The sequence below is a fragment of the Condylura cristata genome, unplaced genomic scaffold (assembly GCF_000260355.1).
Source record: "Condylura cristata isolate star-nosed mole 26May11 unplaced genomic scaffold, ConCri1.0 scaffold00013, whole genome shotgun sequence".
Classification (NCBI taxonomy): Eukaryota; Metazoa; Chordata; class Mammalia; order Eulipotyphla; family Talpidae; genus Condylura; species Condylura cristata.
The window spans coordinates 19,876,787-19,902,381 of record NW_004567114.1 but is presented as its reverse complement, the minus strand read 5'-3'; the positions used below and the strand labels follow the sequence as shown (position 1 = coordinate 19,902,381).

Here is a 25,595-nt window from a genome sequence, read left to right as displayed (position 1 = left end):
CCGCGCCATGTGGGTCAGCTCCCTGTCCAGATATTGAACTTGTGCTGTAGTGGCTGCCATAGCTTCACAGTGCTGTGCTTTAACCTGTTGCGCCACCAGGGAGGGCCCAAAGACAGTTACCTTTAAAGTCAGTGTTTGTTCAGTGAGACCTGGCAAGCGGAGACCCTGTTCCCTGGGAGACCGCTGGGGATCCCGGTCATGTCATTAGCTGCAGCGTGTCCATCAGGTCCAAGCTGGTGGCCGTGACCAGGACTGTGTTGAGGGCAGCGATAAGGACGAGCTCGTGCATGTGTGGCCCTCGGTCGTGCAGAGAGGCTGGTGATGCCATCCCCTGGGGCCACTGTTGCTGTCAGTCTGCTGTCTGCCCACTCTGGGCTTGCTCATGGCTCACCACAGCTGCTTCCCTCTGTCCTGACAATGAGCACATCACATCCCCAGGGCCATCTGGGACTCTGTTTCTTCCCCTCTCCCCCTGGAGAACCACTGCAGTGGTCCCCAACCTGGAGCATGTACAAGGTCATTTAAGATGTCTTCGAAAAAATAGTGTCTAGGGTGAGGCCTGGAGTCTGGAAATTGTTGAACTTTTACATCTCTAGTGTGGTGCTCAGTGCTAACTGTGAGCCCCCACAGACCAGAGACGTCGGCAGCCTCAGCACCGTGGATGGTGGGTGGAAGGTGGTAACCGGGGAAGCAGGCAAGACCTCAGCCGTGCCACTGACGCCTTTGCCCCACTCTCTCATTGTAGATATCCCTGTTATTCCAGATCTGGAAGAAGTTCAGGAGGAAGACTTTGTTTTGCAAGTGGCAGCCCCGCCCAGGTACAGCCAAGTAGGGGTGGAGCTGGCGGGAGACTGTCCACTTTGAAGGAGCTCGCTCCCCACACCCTCTGTGTGGTGCCGCCCCCTGGTGTCTGTCGGGTGCTGTGGGCTCCACTCAGGGATCCCTGAGAAACTGTGAGAAATTTCCTTCCCACTTGTACTTCCCACCTGCCAGGGAGGCTCTGGGGACGAGGCCCGCAGCTCTCCTGAACTGGGCGGCCAGTGTCTCCTCCTCATAGTTCTGTCTTTCCTGCAGCATCCAGGTCAACCGGGTGATGACCTACCGTGACCTGGACAATGACCTCATGAAGTACTCGGCTTTTCAGACCTTGGTGAGCAGAACAGGCTCCCCAGAGAGGGCCCGGCTCCAGGCACCATCCATACAGCACGTCATGGATCCTGGGGGCTGCCTGGCAGCTGGTCCTTTGAGGGGGCAGCATTCTGGGGTACCCCGGCACCTCTGGACCAAACATCTTCATTCCAGTGTTGCTCAGGACCGGGCTCCCACCTGTGCCCCGGTGCTCCCCTGGCATCAGTAGAAACGCCTAAGTGGTGCCAGTCTGCCAAGCGTTGGCCTTTCCCCAGAGAGTGCCCGCCTCAAACACACAGGGTGTTCCCTCACTTCTCAGTGGCCGTGCGTAACACTCACATTTTACTCTCGCGAGGCATTTCTGTGGGTCTGGGTTGGTTCTTCTCACGCCACCCGGTCCTCCTCACCTTCCGAGAGGCAGTTTCTGAGGACCCAGCACGCACAGCGTGGCTTCTGTTTTGCACTCACAGGATGGAGAGATCGACCTGAAGCTCCTCACCAAGGTCCTGGCGCCAGAGCACGAAGTCCGGGAGGTAGGTGGCCGCAGGTCTCCTCACGGTCTTGGCCGAGGGCGCTGTACGGATGCAGGGGACAGGCCTGCCTTCACTTCCCCAGTGACAACCCTCTTGCAGGACGACGTCAGCTGGGACTGGGACCGACTGTACACTGAGGTGTCCTCGGAGCTCCTCACCGAGTGGGACCTGCTACAGACCGAGGGGGACCCGGTGGCACAGCCCTCACACCCCTGAGCCCGGGGTCCGGCTTTTCTGGGCCTGAATCCTCTCTGCTGTGGACTGGAAAAAATGCAATAAGCGCAAATCTTAAAAAGAATCTTGCAAGCCGTTTAGAATTTTTATATGGAGTATTTTTGTGATAAAAATATTTATTTTCAGTAGACCACATTGGATCACTCGTAATAAATTGCTTTATTCTCCGGCCATTGCTTCCAGTTCTTTCAACGCCCTCTGGGGAAAATGGGTCAGCAGAGCAGCTGTTGAGCAGTCTGATGGGAAGACTCCCCATTGTCGAGTAGGGCGGCAAGTTAGATCTGGGGGTGCAGAGCTGGTGCAGCTCCTGAGAGTTGTTCAGTTCACAGGCCCACCCAGCACGTGCCCAGAGCGGCTGCCTGTCAGAGCCCACCCCGCCCGACTCCCCGGGAGTTGCAGAGGCCTGCCGGGGGGCCTGACGTGATGCCTTTCCTGCTGTGAAATCCAGTGTCGGTAGGGAACCTGCTCTGTCTCCTTTGTGCTCCTGAGCGGCTACAGCTGAGGACATAGCAAGCTGCGGCTTCTGTTCTTCACATCAGGGTTTGCTGACTCGTTCCTCCCCTTGTCCTGCAACCCAAGCACTGCACCTCTGACCCCAGGCCTCCTTTCCCGGCCGCATTAGCAGGGGCCAGCCTGGCAGCCCAGAGCATGACACACACCTCTGCAGGAGCCTGGGACACCCTCTGACCTGCAGGTTCCAGGCTGCTTGTCTCCACGGCTCTCCCAAGCGTTCTCACTGCCCGCTTCCAAAATGTGCCAAAATCTGGAGTTGAGCACAACCCTTTAAACAGATGCCTTGGGCTTTTTATTTTTCTCATTCTCCCTAATAAGACATGTCTGAGGACAGGGATATTGTCCGAGGACAGCGACATCTCTCTGCCTGCCTCTCCTAGATGCCACTTCGGATAAGGCCCCTCAGGCCACCGGTCACAACTGAAACCCCTCTCCTCAGCCACCAGGACTGCTGAGTGCTGTTCACCTGCCTGGAAAGCCCTTCATTAAAATTCAGAAAAACAAAGAGTCTCCACATCAAAAACCCACTGGGGGGGATTTTCCAGTGATGGCGGCGCCCTTCCCTGTGAGCCAGGCCAGCTCTGAGCGGGCAGAGAACGCTTGTCTGTTAATTACAAACTCAGGGAATAAGTGACTGTGGGGTCCCCTCCCCTCCTTCTCCAGAGTCACACTCAGCCCGGAGAGCCCCTCTTAGGAATCATCCCCGTGGTCACTGAGAAGTTTCTGTCCAGGCTGAATTTTCTTGATTCTGCATTATTCTGAAGCCCAAGGAGAAAGACTGTTGCCAGTACCTTAATTACTGGCAAGTTCAACCGCCTTGAGACGCTGATAACTGGGTGGTCTTCGGCCTGCCCTGGCGTGTGGCTCGCCGCGAGGGTGACCACTTTATCTTACAACAGCAGCGTCCAGGTCCCAGGTGTCCGAGGGCTCACCTGGTGCCAGCTGCTGGGCTCTGTGCACGTGAGATGTGCCTTACGCCTCCTGAACACCAGGGAAGTAGACGCTGCCACTACTCGGGCTTACAGATGAGGAAACAGGCTGGGAGAGGCTATGAGTAGCTCAAGATGACCCAGCGCCCAAGTGTCAGGGCTGGAACTCGAAACAAAGTAGTCTGACCCTGCTGTGCCCTCAATACCTGTTTCTGTCTCCCCTGCACTGCGCTTAGACACATTTATAGATGGCAGCTCCCATCTGTGGTGCTGCTGCTTGGTACTTCAGCAGAGCTCCAGGAGGAGAGTGGCAGAGGCAGAAGCCAAGACGAAGGACGGCTCCTGTCTGTGTGAAGCTGGAGCCATGCCCCAGGCTGAAGGCAACAGGGCAGACGGAAGCTTTGCCTTGCGCTGTCTGAACCCTGGTGTGTGGGCGGCCCCCTCCAGGGGCACGGCTACTCAGGCGCCCGCAGGCCTGTGGGGTGGCCGTAGGAGGTGCTTCCTCCAACTCTGCAAGACCTCCGCATGCCTGGACCTGGAGGAAGCTGCTCGCTCATGCTATATGGAAGGGAGGTGAATGTCTGCCCAGGACCAGTGTCGAGGAAGCAGCTGTCAGCTCCCTGCCGAGCAGGGTCCAGGTGTGCTGGGCAGACAGGGTGGCGTTGGGAGGCCCCTGCTTGGCCCCTGGAAACGTGCACCTCCGATGAAAACTCAAGCAAGAAACACACGTGAGGCCCTCCCTGATGGAACAGCGGGTTAAAGCACAGCACTGAGAAGCTAAAGCTGCTTCCGCATGAGTTTGATCCCTGCCTGCCCCGGAGGTGACCACATGGCGTGGCAGACCTCTCCTGACCGTCTGCTGCTCCCCCAGCAGTGTACTTCGTTGATCTGCCTGTTCTGCTCCCCACTCTGGTAAAGCCTCTCGCCACCCCTGAGCCTCTGGCCTGTACCCCAGTTCTGTATGCACAAATAAATACATCTTTAAAAAAAAACACATGAGAAAGCCTGTGGCTGAAGCTGGGGTCATCTCGTCCTAATTGCTGGCTCATGGTGGCTAAGCCCCAGGATGCTCGGGACAGGCCCTTGGAACCACGTGCTCCAGGTGGAGACTGATGCTGGAACTAACAGACTCCTGTTAGTGTGGTGCGGGGGACCTTGACCAGCAAGGCCGGAGAGTCGGAGCCCCAGGGCCGGCGAACAAAACAGTCACACATGTGTATCAGAACAGAGAGAGAGAGAGAGAGAGAGTTTATTTTTTCTTTATCTGGTTTATATAAAATACAAGAGGTGGGGGATGCAGAAGTCGGGAAGGGAGAAAGCCAATGGACACTAGACATGTAGCAGTGTTTGATAACATGGTTCTCGCGAGGGACAAAAATGGGCGAGAATGGAGCAGTGGTTAGATAATAGGTGGGTGAGAGAAGAAAGAGGAGAAAGAAAAGGTGGGGGCAAGGAGTTCTTCCCACATGCCTTTTACAGCCCGGATGTTTTTCTCTATCCGGACTCCATTTCACCTTTTTATGGCTGCTGACAGACGCCAGATGCCAGCCTCGGTCCCCAACAGTGTGGTGCATGCTGCTTATGGAGTCAAGGCCCTCCTTGCTCAGTGGTTGCCAGGGCCTGGGAGCACTGACGAGGACACCTGAGTGAAAGGTAGTGTTTGCTACCCTCATTCTGCCTACCCCAAAGCACTGTGCATGTCCCCCAGGGCACATTCAGTGGGGAAGAACACAGTTTGAGCATCAGAGAGGCCCACTCGGGCTCTAGTCCCAGTTGGGTCACTTAATAGCTGTGCATCTTTGAGCAATGTATTTCGCTTTCTGATCCTGTTTCCTCACCTGGAAAATGAAGATAATATTAGTACTGTCCTCTTAATTGCAGTTCCCTGTCAAAGCTGACAGCTGTTAGTAGACTTGAGAACTTGGATGGGCTGGAAAAGTGAACAAAGGAGAGTCACATGGGATATTTTATGGCAACAGTGCCTGGGATTTGCTAGAAAATGCCACCTCTGTACCCCCTCCTGCACAACTGCTCAGCCATGGAAAGAAGTTTGGGTCAGCACCAGATTTTTGTTTTGTCTTAATTAACTCTATTGAGATCTAATTTGCATGCCTTAAAATTCACCCATGGTGGACACACGATTTAGTGATTTTAGTAGATTCAAGGAGCTATGCAATCATTACCACAATCCTGCTTTAGGACACTTTTATCACCCCCCTAAGTTCTCCTAGTGCCCAACTATAGTTAACCCCACTTCTACTACAGCCAAAAGCAACCAACCACTGATCTGTTTTCATCCTCTGTAAATGGGTCACTTCTCGAAATTTCATGTAAAGAGACGCATATAATATTGAGTGTTTTGACTCTGGCTGCTTTCTTTCTCTTGGTTTTTTTTTCAAGCTCATTCAATTGTAGTGTGTGTTCGTCATTTGTTCCTGTAATTGCTGTGTAGTAATCCAGCATGTAGATGGATGGATACAGCCCACATTTTGTTTAACTCATCAGATCATGGTCATTTTGTTATCTGGCTGATCTTTTATTAAGTATGGGTTATCTGTGTGTGTGTGTGTGTGTGTGTGTGTGTGTGTGTGTGTGTGTCACACTGCTGTTCACTTTTGTACAGTGTTTGACTTCTCTTCTCAGATGTAGTCCCCATAAAATTCCCACCACCAAGTCACCCGTGAGCCCTCACCATAGTCCCTGTGCTCCCCCCGCGTTTGAACCCCCCCTCTGCCTCGCCTTCTCCTGATGCATGTGTCTGAGTTATAGCTGCCTGCTAGTTTTGTCTTTTTTTCTCCGCCTACCCCTTGTTTGGTTTCTCTAAGTGAAACCATCCAATATCTTCCTTTTTCCTGCTGGTTCATTTCACCAGGAAGGGAGCATAACCCCTTCCAGTTCCATCCATGTTGCTGCAAATGGCATGATTTGCCTTTTTTGATTTCTGAGTAGGATTACAGATGATGGGTATTTGAGTTGCTGCCAATTTGAAGCTATCCTAAACAATGCACCTATATTCGGGTGTCTGTTGATGTAGGTGTCTCTGTGAGGACACACCTTTTCACTTAGGTAGATTCCTAGGAAAGTAGTTGCTGAGTCATAAGGTATGTTTATGTGGAACTTTTTTTTTTTAAGATTTATTTATGAATACAGAACTGGGATACAAGCCAGAGGTGCAGGGGTGGTGAGAGGATTCACCAAAGACAGAGTGGGGAGCAGAACAGGCAGGTCTGGGGGGCTGAGCAGAACAGGCTGCTGGGGGAGCAGCGGGCGGGTCAGGAGAGGTCTGCCACGCCATGTGGGTCACCTCTAGGACCAGGGATAGAACTTGCAGGCTTCAGTAAGCCTCTGCGGCCAGCTTGGAGTGCTGTGTCCTAACCCACTGCGCCACCAAGGAGGGCCCTTATGTGGAACTTGTAAGAAGCCAGACCATTTTCTAGGGCATCCCTTTCATTTGTGTTTGTTTTTCATTGCTTTGGAGTATTGGGATGAATTCAGTAGTTAATTGTTTGTCTCCTTAAAGTGTTTCAGAGGTGGCTGTTGCTTTACAGGAGGCACAATCTCCAGATTCCTCCCGCCCTCCCTCCCTTCCTTTATAGGGAGCTTATCTCCTAAGAAGCTCCTAAGATTGAATTTATCTCTACTTGGAGAACACTGAGTTCCTGGGTGGCCTCCCTGCCAGCCTGTGAGCTGCTTTTGCCTAAGATAGGGTGTTGTTTCTATCAAGTCCCCTGTACATTCCAGGAGTAAAGTCAAATAAGGCTTGGTCCTGACTCCAAAGAAACAGGCAAGTTTCAATGTATTTCCAACGCATTGCTTACGAAACCCGCAGCGTGTTCCCAGGTCAGTAGAGGAACCCAAATGTCTCACCACCGAGTGCAGATGAAGATGGGGCTGGGGGTGGGGATGTGGGGGGGTTTCACCTAAGCTTTTTGGCTTAGAGCTGGGGTCAGCAACCTGCAGCTGGTGGTGAAGCCAGCCGCCCACTTGTTTTTGTAAAGTTTTGCTGATGACAGCTCCCGTCTTTGTTTACATAATGTCTATGGCTGCTGTTGTGCTCTGATAGCGGAACCTGCTTGTGACAGAGACCATATGGCTGGCAAAGCCTAAAATGTTTACAATCTGCCCTGTTACAGAATAAGTTCCCCAGCCCCTCTTTGGAGGAAAGAATGAAGAAGAGAAATAATACCCACCTTCTCTTTAAAGGCAGATGCTAGTACCGTTATCCAGAAAAATCTATTGTAGCAGAAGTGATTTGAGTTAGCTGTAAGCAGGTCTGTCCACTGGAAGGGTGGAAGATTCAGGTTCCTGAAAGAGACAAACTTCCCTTAAGGAAAGAGGGAACGTGCTCATCCATGCCAGCACGTAATACATCTGACCATCAAGACTGGAAAGAGGGTCCCCAGCATCCCTTTTTGGGCTGGTGGCGGTGGATGGAAGGGGGTCCTCTAAGAGTGAAATAGCTTTGGCAATGGACTCAGAACAATGAAGAGAAAGCCCAGTAGAGGCGGTCAGTATTAGGAGCAAGGGCAGGGGAAACATTGGGCTTTTCTTTTGGCACAATAGAAATCAGAAAGCAAGAGTGGTGGGAGCCACGGAGGAAGCTGCTGCCCCTCTGTGGCTGTGGCCGAGTGAATTAATTCCCGGCATATGTTCCCAGCATCTGTCATGGTGACCTGGACGAGAGGGGTCAGCGAGACAGGGACTGTGCCAGAGCTGAGCATTAGCCCAGAATTCCCGGGCTGCAGGGCTGTTGGCTCCCATGGCCGGCTGGCTGGCCAGCGCGCCTGAAACATCTGCTGCAGCTGCAGCAAGCAGCCCTGCCTTGGGGGGAGGGCGGGCGTCTCCTCTTTCTGCTCGCCATAAGGAAACACCTGGCTGTGAAGGGGCCGGGAGAAGACCGGAGGAGAGGAGGGGCTGGGAGAAGACCTGAGGAGAGGCCTGCAAAACTGTGTTCCAGATCTCAGGCTGCAGCTGACTGGCCTGGCCAGCCACATGTCCTGTCGGCACACTGGAGGTATGATGCAAGGCACCGTGCAGGGAGGGGCGGGCGGGGGGAGCCACGGCCCCGCTGGGAAGAGCGCACAGTTTGCTAATCTTGCTCCAGATTCCCCCTGGATGCCTTTCGGGCTGCTGGGTGCCAAGTGTCCCTCAGCAGTCAGTGGCGAGCCTTGAGGAGGCCCAGGTGTGGGTCTGGTGTAGACCATGCCAGCTTTGCATCTGTTCTTCCGGGTCACACCTGCATGACTTTGGGTGGGTCCTCTGGTGTCAGTTTTCCTGCCCATGGAGAAAGGTTGGGAAAAAATGCCTCTCTCATAGGGCTGTTGTGATTGAGGGACGACTGCCCGCCCAGGATCTCACACTTGCTTGGGGAAGATCGGTTCTGGTCACACGGGACTGATTGGTGATGGTCACATAAGTCAGGGGCATGAGGGGCTGAAGGCACCTAAGTGGGTGTCTTCCCCGGGGTCCTGGGCTGGCAGTGGCTGGCAGGTCATGTTTGATGTTGCCCATGCAGATTCTGCCACTGTTTAGTTCATTACCAGCATTGAGAGTGGGAAGACCTCATGCTGAACCCAGATTCCAGCTCCTCAGAAACAATAGGAAGATGTGTCCACTCCGGGGTCAGCAGTGGTTAGTTGGGCTTGGAAACAACTGCTCCCATAAGCAAGCAGGTAGCTCAGCAAGCCGCCACTCCATGCCCTCACTGACATTTCTGCCCCGTCTCTGCGGTGTTGACTTCAAGACCCCCCCACCCCAACTTCCGCAATTTACCAAAAAAAAAAAAATGCTTGCCAGGACACTTCCCCAGGGTCATGTTTCTGAGACTGGAACTTGAGTCCTGACTTGTAAGTCCCCTCCTTCTGTGCCCAGACCCCCGCCCACTGTCCACCTAAGAGCACATCCGCTCTGAGAAGAGCCAGTGTGTCCAGCAAGGGTTACGCTGCTCTGACCAGGAGGCCCTCCCTGTGTCCAGCATGCATCCAAAAAGAGTTTGAGTGGAGTCCTGGGGTATTTCCAGAGCCAATAACTGGACCCTTAGCTGTTGACCTCCCCTGAACTGTTTAACCTCTGCCCTGGAGCTGAGGGTATCTGCTCAGGAAGAGAGTCTGGCTTCACAGTCAAAAGGAAGGTAGGAAGTTGGCCTTCGTCTTTCTGCAGCAGACACTGGAACCTCTGCCGCTGTGGAGGTGTGAGGAAGATGGGCGGCTGAGCTCCAGGAAGCTGTCTGGCCCTCAGGCCTTGGGGACAGGAGAGCAACCTCCAGGGCCCCCCTCTGTGCTGAGCTTAGGAGGGGGTAGACTCAGGGCCTCACCACTCAGCTCCTCCTTGAAAGATCCTTCAAGAGAGAAGCTCTGCAAGAAGTGTGTTCAAGTGCCTCAGTCAGGACCTGCCCCAGGGTCCAGCCTGAGGCACTGGCTTCCCAGGTAGCACCCGCAAGAGGCACAGATGCCCCCTGGGGCAACCCCCTCCCCCTCCTCCAAGGCAGCCTTTGTGCCAGAGCTTCCCTGGGTAGCCACACTTCCCCAGGGCTGCACGGAGGACGGTTGGGGTCTCTTGCTACCCCTTTCTGTTTACGGATCTCAGGCTTGACCACCGCCTGGAGCCTCCCCTCACCCCTGCTACCCTCCCTTTGCCTTTCACAGACACCCCCTCCTTCAGTCCCTTGCACTCCCTGCTCTCTTGGTATCTGCTTCCCAACGGCCCAAACAGTGGGCCCGTTGGAGTGGGGGGGGGTCTGCTGGGAGGGGCTGAGAGGCAGCCCAGGGTGGTGTGGGCAGAAGCTTCTTCTCCAAAGCCACAGGCCTTGGGACCCCACTACTTGGCTGAGGTGAGGACTGGATTTGCTCTGGCATTTCTGAAGGGGACAGAGGAGGCTGGCCGGAGTAGGCCCCAAGCTCACGTTAAGTGCCACCTTGGAAGCTAATCCAGCTGAGTGGGCCTGAGAAGCAGGGGCTGAAGTCTCCACTAAGGCACTGGCAAAAGAACTTGCTGTCTTCCCACTGGAGGAGCCAACAGGTGGGTGGGGTGGGCATGAGGAGCCTCTTCTAGTGGCTGTGTAATGGGGGTCCCCAGGAAAAGGGGAAGTTCCAGGTTCCTTGTCCCACCCTAAAGGAGGGTGGGTTTGAGCAGAGAAGAGAAGGGTCTAGAGAGGAGACTAAAGAGGAAGGAAGGAGGACGGAGAGCAGGAGGAACCTGAGGGAGGCACATGGAGCAGAGAGACTGCGAAGAAGCGGCTCTTGTTTCTTGGCCCTGGGACGGTTGAAACAGATGTGGGTGAGAGACTCATGGGGAGGTGATTATGACAGCTTTTAATCTTGATTTTGATTTTGCTCTTTTCCTCCCTGACTTGTCTGGCCATGTCTGACCCTTTTCTATGGGTCCAGAAGGTGCTTTAGGCTTTTGACAGACTTTCAGGCCTGCTTTGGGCCAATCCCTTTTGGGCGGACTTTTACCCATGAGGGGAGGGGTAACTTTGGGTGTTTGATTTAGAAACTATATTCTTTGTCTTTTCTGTGTTGCACACTGTGTTAAAGTTCCTTTCCATTAAAGTTCTTACATGTTCTGTCTTGATGCAACAGAAAACAGAGCCTATTTAGAGCAGGCAGGTTTGGGGGTTTAGCTTTGTCCCTTTCTCCCTGCCCTGTAACAGCTGCAGGGGCAGAACCAGGGAATGCCAGGGCAGCCCAGGCCTGTCTGGGGACAAGGATGTGCCCTCCGGAGGGCCATGTGGGGGGCCTTCAGGATCTGGGGGACTCAGCGCCAAGAGCAGGGGAAGAGATGGATCTAGATAATGGCACCCCAGACCTCAGGGCCAGGTCAGGTAGCCCAGCTCTCTGTGCCAGGCAGCATAACAGGTTACACTGGGTTATGGGGAGCCTGTTTCATGGCAGCGGAGACTGCTGCCAGCTTTGCAAGGGGGCGAGCTTATTCTGATGGAACCCACTGGGCAGTGTTGCACAGTTCCCAAAGCCCGAAGCCCTTCAGGGTACGCTTGCAGTTTAAGGTCAAAGGCATGTCCTTGATTCAGGGGCCTAACAGAACAAAGACTGGATAAGGAAGCTGCTTCCTAGGCAGTAGACGGAGGAGACAGAACTTAGTAGAAGCTGAGCAAGGGGGTTAGGGAGGTCATGGTGGCGGGGTTGTCGTTTAGTTCTTTAATTAGAGAGCAGAAAAACTCAAAATTTCCAAACCAGGGTGGGTGGGGATAGACTATAAAGGGGCAGCAGGGAGCCCTTGGGATTGATGGGAAAGTCCCATAACTTGACTATGGAGGTGGCTACACGTTTGTTTATTTTTTGTAAATATCATCAAACTTAAAGGGGGTGATTCTTTTTTTTTTTTTTTTAGATATGTGAGCTGTTAGCATGTGTCTATTGTATGTAAATTATAGTTATTTATAAATTATGCCTCCCTAAACATAACTTTAAAAAGATTCTCCCACTTCCCCTCACTGTCTCAGGTATAAGGATTGGGGTGTGGTGGTGTTTGCCCCAGGGCATCTTAGGAGTTTTGCACAATCTCCCCTTCCCCCACCCAGCTCCCACCCCTGCTGTGGTGCAGGGGCAACCTGGCACCCCTGAGAACGAGGTCAGGAAGCACCTCAGCCCCTGACCCCAGGAGCTGCTCAGACCCCAGAGCTACCTTTGAAATTTTACCTTCAGTTTAATTTTCCACAATTTTGATTGGGAAGGGAAATCCAGCAAGCTTAGCTAACGGGGACAGCTGATAGTCCAATCTGGAGAAAAACTCAGGCATTTGATGATCATTTTTGACATCTGAATGGCAGCACGGCTCTATGGAGCCCAGAGTAAGGACACAGGGAAAAGTGTGCACCCAAGAACATTTTGAAAAGCCACACCGCCTATCATTTTGTATTGCAATCATTCCTTTGACCTGGGGGATGAGCAGGGATGTAAGAACTTTTGATGCTAGAGCTCTAAAGAAAAGCTTCTCTTTTTAAAAGACGATACAATCTTATTTTAAGATGTTCTCTTCCTGACACCATCAATACATATTAACTACATATCTCAAAACAGTTGACCTTTGAGCAGCTTGAGGGTTAGGGGCACAGACACCTGGGTAGTCAAACTTCCCTGCATAATTTTTGACTCACACAAAACTTAAAACTGTAGTCTTCCCTGTATCCATAGAGGACTGGTTCCAGAGCCTCACCCTACCCCCAAAACTCCCCCACCTCCACCCCTTTCCAAATCTGCAGGTCCTTTATAGGCTATCCATGTATCCTTGGGGTCTGCATCCAAATATTCAACCAACCAACATGGGGGGTGAGTTGAATCCATGAGTGCAGAGCCGAGGACTTTTACAGAAAACAATCTGCTCCTAAGTGGACCTGAGCATTTGAAGCTCATGCTGTCCAAGGGTCAGCTGTGCTTTTAATGTCCACTTTCTTTCTGCCCTGCTCCCTGCCCCCACCCACTCCACGCTCCACAGCCCTTCCCAGAGGGGACATTGGTCTTCTAAATGTTTTGTGCATTTACACACATGTGGACAGATTAATAGAGACCCAGAGTTCGGTTTATTTATGCACCGGGACCCATTCTACAAATCTGACCTACACCTCGCTTTTTCCAGTGCACACCTGGCAGTCTTTCCCTCCTGGTGCCTTTCTTTCTCATTCCTTTTATGGACGTTTTCCCACCTCACAACTCTACCCTGTCTGGCTATCCTGGTGGGGGGCTGGGGGGGGTGCTCCCCCATGACTGCCTCTGAGGGCGCTCTCCTGAGCTCCCCTCTCCACCCCAGCACCACTCACCTCAGAATCCTTTCTACAGGCTTCCACCAAGTCCTTGAAAGGGCAGGCAGCTCTACTCACCCTACCACTCACTGGGGAGCAACTGGCCTCAGAAACACCTTCTAGGTGTTCATTCGACCTTCCATCTTCCAGGATGGCTAGTCCGGGGCAGGGAAGACCTGAGGACTGGCATTTTGAACAAGTCCCTCTTAAACTTCCACCCCATTTGAGAACCTTACAAACTGCTCGCTTGAAGTCTGGTCAGCACTCACAATTGGCTGAAATGGAGTTCTTAAATTTTGGGTATTAGTGGCAAATATTTGAAAATCAGGAATGTCACAGGAAACACAAACAACCCTCTGCTTCTTTCAAAAGATCTGGCCATGCTGAGCCCACCTTCCCTGAAGTACAAAATGGAGGAAGAGGACCTGGCCGCCCATCCCCACAGTCTCTGCCACTGCCCTCTGGCTTCCATGGACATGTGAGCACTCACGGGAGGAGAGAGAGGCTTGTGTCGCTCAGCGCCCAGGCCAGGTGACCCAGGCTCGACAAGGCCAATCTTGTGGGCACACTTTGCGCTGTTTGCACATGCTCCTTTTTCCTGCTTCGCAGAGCTTTTGCAGAAGGCATAGCTTCCCCTCACTCCACCCCAAAATGCCTGTTGTTTGTCACTTGGTGCCAGATGGACTTTTGCAATGATCCCAATAAGCAGTGTACCCCTGCACCAGACTGATTCCCCTCCCTGGTGTAAGATCAGGGTTCATCAAAGCTACTTCCCTGCAGCAGATCATCCTGGGAGATATGCCATTTGCAGATGCCTGATCTATACCCCTAGGCCTGGGAAAGCTCTGTAGCAGGGGCTGGGATGTGCTTTTTAAACATAGCACCCCAAATAATTTGGATGCATCTTATGGCATTAGGAACCAGTCACCTAGAGGAAGGCGAGTGGGCGTAGGTTTAATGGACTCCTGGTCAGGCAGTCTTCTTGGGCTGTTGGCCTCCGTGAAAGTAAAGAGCCCTTCCCCGGCCCTCAGCCTCACCACAAACAAACCTGCTCCTCAGGCTTCCCTCGCCAGGGCAGCAAGCCCCCAGGCTCTGCCTTCTATCAGGGCCCATCTCCTGTCACTTTCAGAACCAGTTCATTATTCCTTTATTATTCCCATTCTCCTGCTTATCATTATTAATAATCATTCTAGACAGGCCAGGGTGCTGACAGCTCCCCCTTGTCCATTCTTTCTGTCTGTTTTAATCCCGCCTGCTTATCTGGCATTAACCTGATCTTTCCCCCATTTAATTAAGCAGTGCTGGCCAGCCCAGCACTGCCCAAGTGGAGACGGGGATGATCGTCCTGATAGGCAGAGGAGTGATGGGCTCTGTGGCCTGGACATTCGCCTTCCCTGAGGGGCTCGAGGGCAGGGCCGTGATGGCTGGAGGGGCTGTGTTGGATCTGGAGGCCTGAGGACACAGAGGTGGTTGGTGACCAGTATGCTGTGAGAAGCACAGGCCTTAGGGGCCCTCAGAATCCCCAAGAGGCCTATTAAAATGCAGGCTACTGGGCCCAGTGCAGAATCAGTGATTCTATCAGGAGGTGGCCAAGAATCTGAAGTCCTAGTAAAGCCTAGCATGAGAGCTCTCCAGAGAGCAGGGCTCCGGGTGTCAGCTAACTTCGCATATCCTGAACTTTGGTGCTGATGCTGTGATTGTGAGAACTAGTTTGTGTAGCTCTGTGGGACAAGGGGATGACCCTAGCTTAGTGATGGGTTCTGGCCAGGCCCATCTGAGCCTTGCTGGGATGGACCTGAGCAGGGGAAATGATCACACCCCCTAGATGAAGGTGCTGAGGGGCTGAATCCAGGGGTACCAGAACTAGGAAGGGGTGGAAATAGCTTCCATGTCTGGCCTTACTACAGTTAAGGCAGAGGAAAGAAGAAAAGAGGAAAGATACTGCCATGGTTTTGAGCAACAAAAATAAGCCCAAAAAGGAGCCCGTGAATGAGGCAGGAATACACCAAGGCCTGTAAGCCTTGCACAGCTTGCTTATACTTGGTGGGGACCAGTGAAATGGGAAAAGCGTTAAAAGGTGATTAAAAACAGGACAGGGACAGCAGAGTGTGAGGCCCAGCATGAGATCTCTCCAGAGAGCAGGGCTCCAGGTGTCAGCAAAGTGTCCGGAAGCCACTGGGGCTGAGAGGTTAGGGGTCACGAGATGGCCACACAGGCCAGACAGCGCCCAGGAGGCCTGTCCATCACTCCTCAATCCCTTCGTTGACTGGCGGGTCCACTTCTGATGCCACACAGCAAAATGTGAGGTTGTGGGACCCAACTCACAACTCAGAGTGTCTTGGCCAAAGAGCCCCGAAAAAGAAAGAAATCCCAAAGAAGTTTCTGGTCATGTGCAGGGAAGTACTCAAGTCCCCTACCTCGGCGATAATCCAGCATTGTCTGCTGTGAGCCTTGACTTTCCATGTCCCATTTATTGTGCACAGACCATGTCAAGGCATTGCACACAGCTGGCAGTCGCCCCGGACAACACAGTGAGGTTTGAAGTTTGAACTCTGTCTCCCTGTTACAGATGAGGAAACTGAGGCATAGTGCCTGGTGACTGTCTAGTGGGGAGACCAGTTAGGTCCCAGAGTGCCGTTAGGCCTGTGTGATGCGGCTCTCAGTACAGAGAACCAGAGAACGGGGGGCTGATGGTGAGGGGGCCAGTAGGAAGCTGTGTGTGTGCCTGGGTGTTACAGGAAAATGTACAGAACCCAACTCAGTCAAAGATGGAAGGATTTAGAGCAATTAAAATGTTTTGCCTGGGAGCTGTTTGGAGCTTTTTTTTTTTTTTTTTTGAAGCAAGAGTTTTCTGACTTCAAGGTGTTAAACGGGCCCTCTAAATGGTTTTGTTTTTTAATTGCAGCAAATGACTGTGGAGCCATTAGAATTTGCCTCTCTGCAGTTGTTTCTGCTGCCTTTCAGTCCTCCTCCTTCTATTTATTCTGTTTAATTCAGTCAGGTAGCTTCGGGGCAATGGAGATCAATACTTCTCTTTGATAGAAAAGAGTCAGGTTTGAAACCTAGAGATAAAACTGACACATTTTGTATAAATTTAATTAAAAATGCACCTTTAGTGGCTTGTTGCAGGCACAAAGCCGAGCGTCTATCTCTCTATCTCCCTCTCTCCTCCTCTCCCCCTCTCTCTCTTCCTCTGGCTCTCCTCTCCTCTCCTCTCCTCTCTCTCTACCCTGCCCCTCCACCTCCTTCCCTCTCCCCCTCTCTCTCCTTGTTCCTGCCAGGGAGATCTCTAAGTCTGCCTGGCCAGTCTCTTTTCCTGGTTTTAGACTTGAAACTTCTGTGCTGAGGGACACTGTGGGGAGAGTCTGGAATTCTAAGCAGGGAGCCAGGCCTCCTCTTTCAGAGGTGATGGCAAGGTAGAAAGCTGGGGAGCAGAGGACCCAGAGTGAGCGTGATCTTCCTTTTAAAACCCCCTTTCCTCGGGCTCCAAAGCCTGTAGGCTCTGAGGCTCCCGGCTGGGAAGCCCCTACCCTCCCTCCGAGTTTTTGACCAGCCTGCCACAGCAGCTGCTGGTGCCTCCAGAGCGTTGGTGGGGTCCTGCCAGGGGCAAGGGGGGCAGGGAGCCTGGGACCCTCACCGGCAGCCCTGGGGCTGCCCGGGCGTTTGTCTTGTGTTTTACAATCCTCCCCTTCACCTCCTTCCCCGGCCTCTCCCCCTTTCACTCTTCTCAATCCCATCTGGCTTTCCTCATTTTTCACTTGAGTAGGTTTCCCATCCCCGACTCTGCTCTGGCCTCACTCTGCTCAACACCAATAAAACACACTCAACACAGGTAGAACAAGGTGCCCGGCCGGTGTGACAAATGACTCACCAGCCCTCGCTAAGCGCGGCCGTGAATCGCCCCTTCCGTCGCCCTGGTGCTGCCGCCACAGGCCATGGGTGGCGCCTGGCGCCAGGGCCCAGCCTCTGGCCAGCCTCGTGGCCTTGCCTGGGATCGTGGGCTTCCAGGAAGGAGTCGGGTGTCAGGCTGGGAAGGACACTGGAGGGTTTACACCTGCGGCTTTGGCCAGAGTGGCTGCGACTCCTTAACTTACTGGCCTATAACGCCAACAGCTAGCACTGATGTCACACTCACATGCCAGGTGCAGAGTTCACATGACGTTGTATTGAACAGCACAGGGGGACAGGAGCCAGGACTGCGCCCCAGATGAAGCCCCTGCTGGCGGTGACAAGGCCCATAATAACTCATCCAGGAACACCTGGCTAGTACATGGCGAGCCTTGAAGAGGACAGAGCCCTCCCCTACTTTCACCACCTCATAGGGTACACGTCAGGGAGCAAGGCACAATCACCACTCTCCAGAGCTTAGGAAGAATGTGGGGGGTGCTGAGAGGTGCTGGAGAAGCATCACAGACAAGGTCACAAGAGAACCGACTTCTTTCTCTACTCCATGAAGTTCCTGCAAGAAGGGCAGTGGGAGGTGGGGAGGGTCGCTGCTCGTGCTCCCCAGAATGAGTGATGAGAGCTCGGGGGACCCAGCAGGCTGAGGGTGTTACTAGCACATTCTGTTGTGGGGAGCCTCGGAGGCTTGTATTGCAGGGAGTGTGGGGCCCAGGGTTTGTCATCCTGGGCCTTTAGCCACTGCAAATGAAAGTTCAGACTGGAGTGGCAGACTTCCCAAGTCTGAGCCCCCAGACCTTCTTCTCCCTGCTTCCTTCGAGCTTGCAATTACAAACAAAGGCTGCTTTGTGTCTAAAATGGCTGAGACAATTGAGCAGAATTTGGAACTAGGACCCTGCAGGCAGCACCTGTTGAAAGAAGAACCAAAGATTGTTTGGGTCGAGTCTTCCGTAATTTGTGTTTAATAATCATACCAGAGGTATGCACAGAAAGGGAGGCATCTGGGAAGCCAGCTCCAGCAGCCAGCGCCCTCCCGGGTTATGCAGGAGAGGGGTGGTTAGAGGAGGGAGGGCACTGGGGGGCATGCCGGGGGCAGGGGGTGAGAGGCAGGCAGTGTCACCTCCTGTCCCCTGCAAGGACACCAGGCTTCCACTCTCCTTCACACCGCCCCGCTGAGGGCTGCATGAGTCCAGAGTGAGGGAGAAGCAGCTGGGGAGACCACGGCTTCAGTGGGACTCTCTTTGGGTAGAGAGCTGGGGGTAACATAGTTGGGGCAGAGAGAGTGCCCATCAGAGGCCAGAAGCCACTCCTGCCATGGGCCTGCGGACACCCCTGCCCACCTGCTCTTTCCTAAGTTCACATACACTCATTCCCTTGGGGTCCTTAAGGAGGATGTGCTGACACAAATCCCTCTCCTGCCAACCCCAGACACCGCTCATACAGAGAACCACCCCCCCACACACACACTTCCAAAACATCTCCCCTTCCCCTGTGAGGTCGGCCTTCCATCTGCAAGAATGCTGGACTCCTGATCTCAAGATCCCCCCATGCCCAGTGCCCACATCATCGTGGCGAGGGGTGGGGGGAGGCTGTGAGGCGCTCAGGCTTGGAGATGGAAAGTCCTTCCGTGTCCCCTGAAATTCATATTTTGGAGTCTCAACCTCAGCAACTCAGAAACTCTGCATTGGAGACTCAAAAGAGGTGACTAAGAAGAAGGAGGTCATAGGGGTGGCCCCCAATCCCACAGGACTAGAGCCCAGGGATGCAGATACGTATGCAGAGGAATCGCCAGGTGAGGGCACAGAGAGGGTGCCATCTGCAAGCCAAGGAGGGGACTGCAGGAGAAACCAAACCTGTGGGACTTCGATCGTGGGCTTCCAGCCTCCAGAAATGTGAGAAAATTAATTTCTGTTGTTTAAATCACTCAGTCTGTGGGCTTTTTCCCAGCAGCCCTAGCCGGCTGACACAGATGGCGAGTTGCAGGGGACACTTGCCTGTGGCGCTCCTGGTCCTGGGTCCCCTCCCTCCCTTGCCCAGGCTTGCCGAATGGTGTTGAATGTACCCAAGGGGCTCCTAGCTGCTTCCCTTTCCTGTGGCCGAGGGAAAGGGGATTTGCGTGCCGGTCTGTGCCCACCGTTCTTTCTCCAAGGTTCAGTGCCACCTGTCCCGGGCCCTGGGAATGGGGTGCCGACAGCGCCGTGATGTCCACGATCAGTGTCCTCCCACTTTTAGCATTGCTCAGAACAAGGGTCCCATGTGGCTGAAACAAGGGGACTCTTGCAGAAACCTGAGCACTGGCATCGGGAGCCACCCCGTCAATGAGGTTTCTGTGCAAAGAGCTGTAAAATAAAAAGAGGCACAATGGAAGAGCTCTTCAAGATCTGAATGTCTGCTGTGGACCCTGCTTGAGGACCCTGGAATGGGGTGGGGGTGCGGGGTGCACCCCTCTCAGGGCAGGGCAGGGCCCAGCTGCTGGCAGAGTGCATGCCCATCCTGGGCTTTCTCTCCATGGTTCACTGAGAGAGCCTCATGGAGCAGACACTGGGGAGTGGTACCCCCCACCTGGCACCCAAGCACTCCTGGCAGCTGCATGGGGGCTGGAAAGCACCTTCAGTGTGTGGACCCCACATCCTTGCCCCTTTGTCTGTGCCTGTTGCTCTCGTGGGCTCCTGTTGCAGCCTCGGGCTTGCAGCAAGCAGGAGGCACCCAGGAAGACTCTTCACCAGGCCAGTGGGTGGGGCACACGGGACTCCTGGGGCTGTGGGGGTGTGTTCACAGGTCCACCTCTGTACCTGTGACGTTGGGGGAGTCACTTCAGCGTGGTTCCTCACTTGGAAAATAGAGAAATCATGCCCTTTAGCCCATGGGGTTGTGTGAGGTTAAAGAGATGCTGGCAAGTGCTATGTCCTGCAAGAAACTGATGATGCTGAGGCTGATGCCTGGCCCCTTCTAGCCAAGTCATCATTCTAGCCCTACAGGGCAGAAACCCAGATTTCTATTGGGTTCACAACTCCTCTCTCAACTCCCCCCAGGCCCGTTCAGGACCATTAGCTGGGAAGTAAGACCCTCGCTAGGTCTTAACTTGAGATTTTTTAGCTGGTGTCCTTAGGTCTGTGTCTGGGCATAGGGGGTTGGAGGTAACCAGAGAGTCAAGGCCACAGACTGAGTGTCCTCTACCTGGGGACCAGGTGCTAGCCAACATATGGCAAGATGGCAGTGCGGGAGAACTGTCAACATGCTGCACTCTACCAATGTAACAGGGAACCAAACACAGCAAGATGCGAGAGAGGATGGGCCATCTGCCATGTAGGCAGAAATTTAAGACGCACAAAGCAATGTTGCATTTAGTTTAGGAGGACATGGTGAAGGCCTGGTGAAGAGTCTCTTCCCGGCAGTGCCTCCTGCTTGCTGCAAGCCCGAGGCTGCAGCAGGAGCCCATGGGAGCATCAGGCAAGGATGTGGGGTCCACACACTGGAGGTGCTTTCCAGCCCCCATGTAGCTGCCAGGGGTGCTGTTTCTGAGACTCGGGGGCGGGGGGTGCCACTCCCCAGTGTCTGCTGCTATGCTCTGTAGAAGCCTACAGGGGTGAAGCCAGGATAGAGGTCCCCTGGGGGAGGGGCGTGCACATGGCGAGGGGTGTCTGAGGACCTTTGCTTATGTGAATTTAGAAACAACCTGTATGATTTCCTCAACTGGAGGATGATACTCGTCTTGATGCCTTTAGTCGGTCTGAGGTGTTACATTTATGTGATTTTTTAATGGAGGTAAGGCTAATTTTGCAAAACCAAGGAAAGTGTTGTAGACTTCAAAATATTACGAGGTGGCCCCACGGATTGGTCAGAAGAGGTGCGCGCATCCTGGTGCCCTTGTGGAGTGCAGCAAGCGCCTGCCACTGCCCACTGCGTCCCTACCCACTGCTCGCCTCCCCACAGATCCCTGGCGCCTCTCCGAGTCCCTCTCCCGCCCTCTCCGCCCCTGCCTAGCAGCCCTTCTCCATCTGCTGGCTGTGTCTGCCTTTGCCTGGCCACGTGTCCCCTCTGGGCCGTGGAGCGGGCAGAGGCTCTGTCCCCCCTTCCCTGCTGAGACAGAGTGGCTTTGGAACATGTGTTTCGGGGAGGCAGACACCAGCTGGTTTGGGAGACATTTGCATATGCAACTGAGCCCCCAGAGCCAAGCCAGGCTTGAGAGGAGGAGGCTGTGGCTGGACAGAGGGAGAGGGAAGGCTCTGGTCAGCTAGGGGTCAGGAAGAACAGATTTTGAACTGGAGAGACAGATGGTTAAAGCAGAAAAAGAGGGAGGGAGCAAATCCCGCCTCCTACACGAAGGAAGTCATTCGAGAGCCCTAAAATATCTTCTGTCTTCACAGGCGCTGAGGTTTTCAAAGCATTCTCATCTCTCTCATTTGATTTCTGTCACCCACAAAGTGGGTCTCCATACCACCTCCATTTTACAGATTGGGAAACTGAGGCTCAGAAAATTTAGACCTTTTCTTCAAGATCCCAGGGCTCTCGCAGGGGGCGTCTTTGGACTCTTAGTCTAGTGCTGCTTTCATCTTGCTTTAGAATCAACTCAGCTTGCCATCCCCACTTGCATGTTCACATTCCTCTGAACCCACTCTAGTGGGGTTTCTGATGCCCCCACCCCGTGGTGCCTGCTTTCCAGGTCACCAGCAGGAGCCCCTCCCGCCATAACACCCAGTGGTGACTTCTCCATGCTTGCTTGACTTGATCTCCCTGAAGCATTTGACCCTGGTGACCCCTCATTTTGCCCTTCTTCCAGAACAGTGTCCTCCTTGGTTGCCATGACAACAGAGGTGCCAGTGTCCACCTCCGAAAGTTGCTCCCAGGTCTCTTATCCCCCACTACCACCCCCTCTTTCCCACCTTGGTACATCAGCTTGAGCCACCTTGTCTGGTCTGGGCTGCACATACCATCCATGCTCAAGACGCCCAGATCATCTCTGCAGCATTGCTCCGGCCACAGCCTGCCCTGCTCGGTGGTCGGGAACACAGTCCCTGCAGTCAGACGGGCTGGATGTGGGTCTCAACTTTGCCTTTATGGCTATATGACTTTGGGCAACCAGGTCCCATTGTTGCTGTTGGTGAAATGGGGATGCTAAAGGCCCTTATTCCATAAGTTGATGATAAAAATTAAATGAAGGGTTTGGAACATTGTCTGACACATGAGTGTTCAATAAATGCAAGATGTTGCTTGGCCTCTGTTCCTCCAATATATCAAGCATCTTTCCACCCTAGGGCCTTTGCACTAGTCCATCTCTCTATCCAAAATATACTTTCCTTGCTTCCCCCATGACTGACTCCTTTGAATTCATATTCCTGAACCACCAAGGGTGAGAGTCTTCTAATCAGTCACTCACTTCACCCCATTAAAAATTTCAACACGATTAATATTGTTATTGCATATTGCTCATTTTTTATTGCGTCCCCATTAAAACAAAATCCTCATATAAATAGGAATTTTTCTATTTTAAGTCCACACCCCCAGTTGCTAAAATGGACACACAGATGTCAGATACAAATTTGTGGCATGAAGGAAGCGGCTGTCGATGGAAGCTTCCAGTGGGGTCATGGCCTCCCCTGTTCCCTCAGTGACTTCCTTGATATTAGCAGCTGTGGAGGAAGCTGTGTCCAGCTGAGGAGTCACCAAGTAAACTTTCACTGTGTCACCAAATCCCAGAAATACTAGAGGCCTCGTAACTTCCAAAATAGGACCACAGCAACCATATGCCTTTGTGCTGGCCCAGATGGGGCAAATCTTCTCTGGTTCTTCTTGGAGGAGTGAGACAGCTGATACCCACACACAGCTGTGAGCACCCTCAGAAAGACCAGAAGTAACGAGAGATTTGGCCTCCACTCTAGAAGGCCCTAATAACCAGGTAAGGGAGAGGCAAAGATTAAGTCCAACCTATGGGGATGCTGAAGGTACTGGGCTCAGAATGGAGGGGCTGGAATTGCAGACAACATGAGGTGTCTGGGCCGCCTCCAGGGTCAGAGTGTCCCCTCGGCTACTCCATTCTAAGAAAGGGGGTTAGGGATCCCCCATAAACTACTTTTCCGAGGGCCCACTGCATTTCACCTCAGATTTTGTCCTATCTTTTCTCAGCCTGTTTCTCTTGCCTCCAGGGCTAGGGACAATGAAGGACCACGGTGGATGGATCAGGGGGCCAGCGTCTGGGCCTGTGCTGCAGTGATGCTGCTTCAGGGAGCCAGGGTCTGGCTCAGAATTTGTGTATTCTCAGGAATTATTGCGGTTTCCTTTGTAGACAAAGTACTCCAGAGCTTTCCCAACAAACAAGGATTGTAAATCCCTGATGCTATTATTTGAGACCTTAGAGCATCCAGACAACTCTGAGGCAGGCCTTAGATTTTGTCTAGAAGTTCTTCTGGTCACAGGCAGTGAAGATCTGGCATTCCTGCCTGCCTGCCGTGGAAGGAAAATGACCTCAGAGAATGTGAATGTAGAAGGAAGGGATCCAGTGACCCAGGCAGGAGACTGTGGAGGGGGGTGGCCCAAATAGTGGGGCATATCCAGCTCCCATACCTCGCACACCAGAACACACTGGCAGGTTAGTGAGAGCCTCCTGGAAGTGGGTGCCGGCATAGTCATTGTTGAAATTGCGGCTACATTATAGCCCCTTCTCCCTCTGCTGTCACAAACTAGCTGCAGGAGCTCCAGCCATTGGCCTTCAAATCCCTCCTGAGGGATCTGAGCCTCTTTTCAGATTCCTTGACATAGACTTCTCTGTCTCTTGGACTCTGACAGGGCGACATGCCCATTTAAGAACCAATTGTTGAGTTCAGAGTGATAAAGCTGGCAACTACATTACTGTTTCTGGGGTGGGTTGGGGCCCTGCATATACCTAACCCGAGTGGGCGAATTCCCATTTTCCAGATGGAAATTGGGATACAGATACCGAAATAAGAAGGAAATAGAATTTTTTAAAAATGTTGCCAGTTAATTAAAGATTGGCCTCTTTTCCTTTCTGAAAGTCTGATCACATCATATTCCCCAACAGGGAGGTGAATCAGAAGCTCTAATGCCCCCAAATTCTCCATAAATATGTATTCAATTAATTTATGTTCCATCAAGTGCCCAATAGTTGATGGTGTAGGGAAGACCCCATTCCCTCTCACTCTCTTGCTTTCCCCCACCCTTTCTTGCCATTAAACATCCATACTTTGATAAGATAAAATAGTGGGGTTTTGTTGTTGGAAATTTGGGATAGTTGAATTAACAGAAGTAGGAAACCTAATTATTTCAGTCTTTCAAAAAAGAATAGATTTACTTATTTATTGATGCATAGAAGAACTGGGGTATAGGCCAGAGGTGCACGGAGTAAGAGGATTCGCCAGAGACAGAGTGTGGAGCAGAGCAGGCGGATCTACAGAAATACACTGCTGAGGGGGGCGGCAGACAAGGCAGAAGTCTTCTGTGCCACGTGGGTCAGCTCCTGGACTGGGGATCGAACTCAGGCCACAGTGGTTATAGCGCTGAGACTTAACCCCTAGGCCACCAGGGAATCCCTATTTCAGGCCCCAGTCTTTTTTCCTACTTTAGGGAACATGTAGCATATACAGTATAATTGGTTGTGTTCAGGGGATTTTTCCCCCTTTGAAGTTTTGTCATCATAATATGTCCATTTCACACAGTTTTCCAAAGTGTTTAAAGAGTAATTTGGACAGACAGACAAGGTCACTAGAGACAAGCACAAAACAAGGGAGGGTCTAGATGAGGGATGGGTCTCTGTGAGGAATGGTCAAGGGAAATAAGACTATTTCTCCCCAGAAGAGTTTTCAAAATACTCCGTTGTGGTGACACTTGTCGTACTAGGTATCACCAGGAAGGATCCATAGATTTGTCTTCTGCAGCTTTAGGAAGGAAGAATCGATGATTCGAAGTTCAGTAGAGGCAGGTGACAGATTAATGTAAAGAGGAACTTCTTGCAGCGACAGACACCCCATGTTGGCATGGAATGCAGTGATGGAGGCAATGAGCCCCCACAGAGCGTACAGCAGAGCTGGATATTGTGGAGAAGGACCTTTGCGGTTCTTCCCAGCTCTCAGGGTCTTCATTTGTGCAGGTTGAAATGCACAAAGAACAAGAGGCCCAAATCTAGGGGAGCATCTGAAGTCCCACTGCACCCCTCTCTCAGCACCCAGGTACGTTCTCTGGAAGCTCCTGTGCAAGAACAGAAGAAGGAAGACTAGGGGGGCTGGGGGTGGCCATGGCTTCTGCTGGATAAGCAACTTCTGCACAGGCACAGATACTGTGCACACACACACGAACCCTGCACACACACACACAAACGCTGCTCATACACACGCAGCACACACATGGACACAAACAGAAATTACACACATACATCCACACAGACCCTGTACACATGTACTTCCTGCTAACTGGTACTGAAGTGGCCCTGCCTTCCACCCCATGCAGCCCCGAAGAGGACCCCTGAGAACCCACCATACCCAGGGTGCTCACTGGCTTCCTAAGAAGCGCTGGTCTCCTGATGAGGGCCAAGCAGAGGAAGCGTGAAGCACAATGGAAAGGGATGAATTTTAGGCTTGGCCACTCTTCCCT

At 52.7% G+C, this 25,595-nt stretch overlaps 1 protein-coding gene across 1 annotated transcript in view; it reads left to right on the top strand.

Moving 5' to 3' along the window:
* The window catches only part of IFT43 (intraflagellar transport 43), a 72,782-nt gene extending 70,725 nt beyond the window's left edge, over positions 1–2,057 (top strand). The window contains exons 6-9 of the mRNA XM_004682059.2: positions 746–818; positions 1,075–1,150; positions 1,599–1,661; positions 1,761–2,057. Coding sequence (XP_004682116.1) covers positions 746–818; positions 1,075–1,150; positions 1,599–1,661; positions 1,761–1,877 — 329 coding nt within the window. The 3' untranslated portion in view covers positions 1,878–2,057. The remainder of the gene's footprint in view (positions 1–745; positions 819–1,074; positions 1,151–1,598; positions 1,662–1,760) is intronic.
* Positions 2,058–25,595: the final 23,538 nt, after the last annotated feature.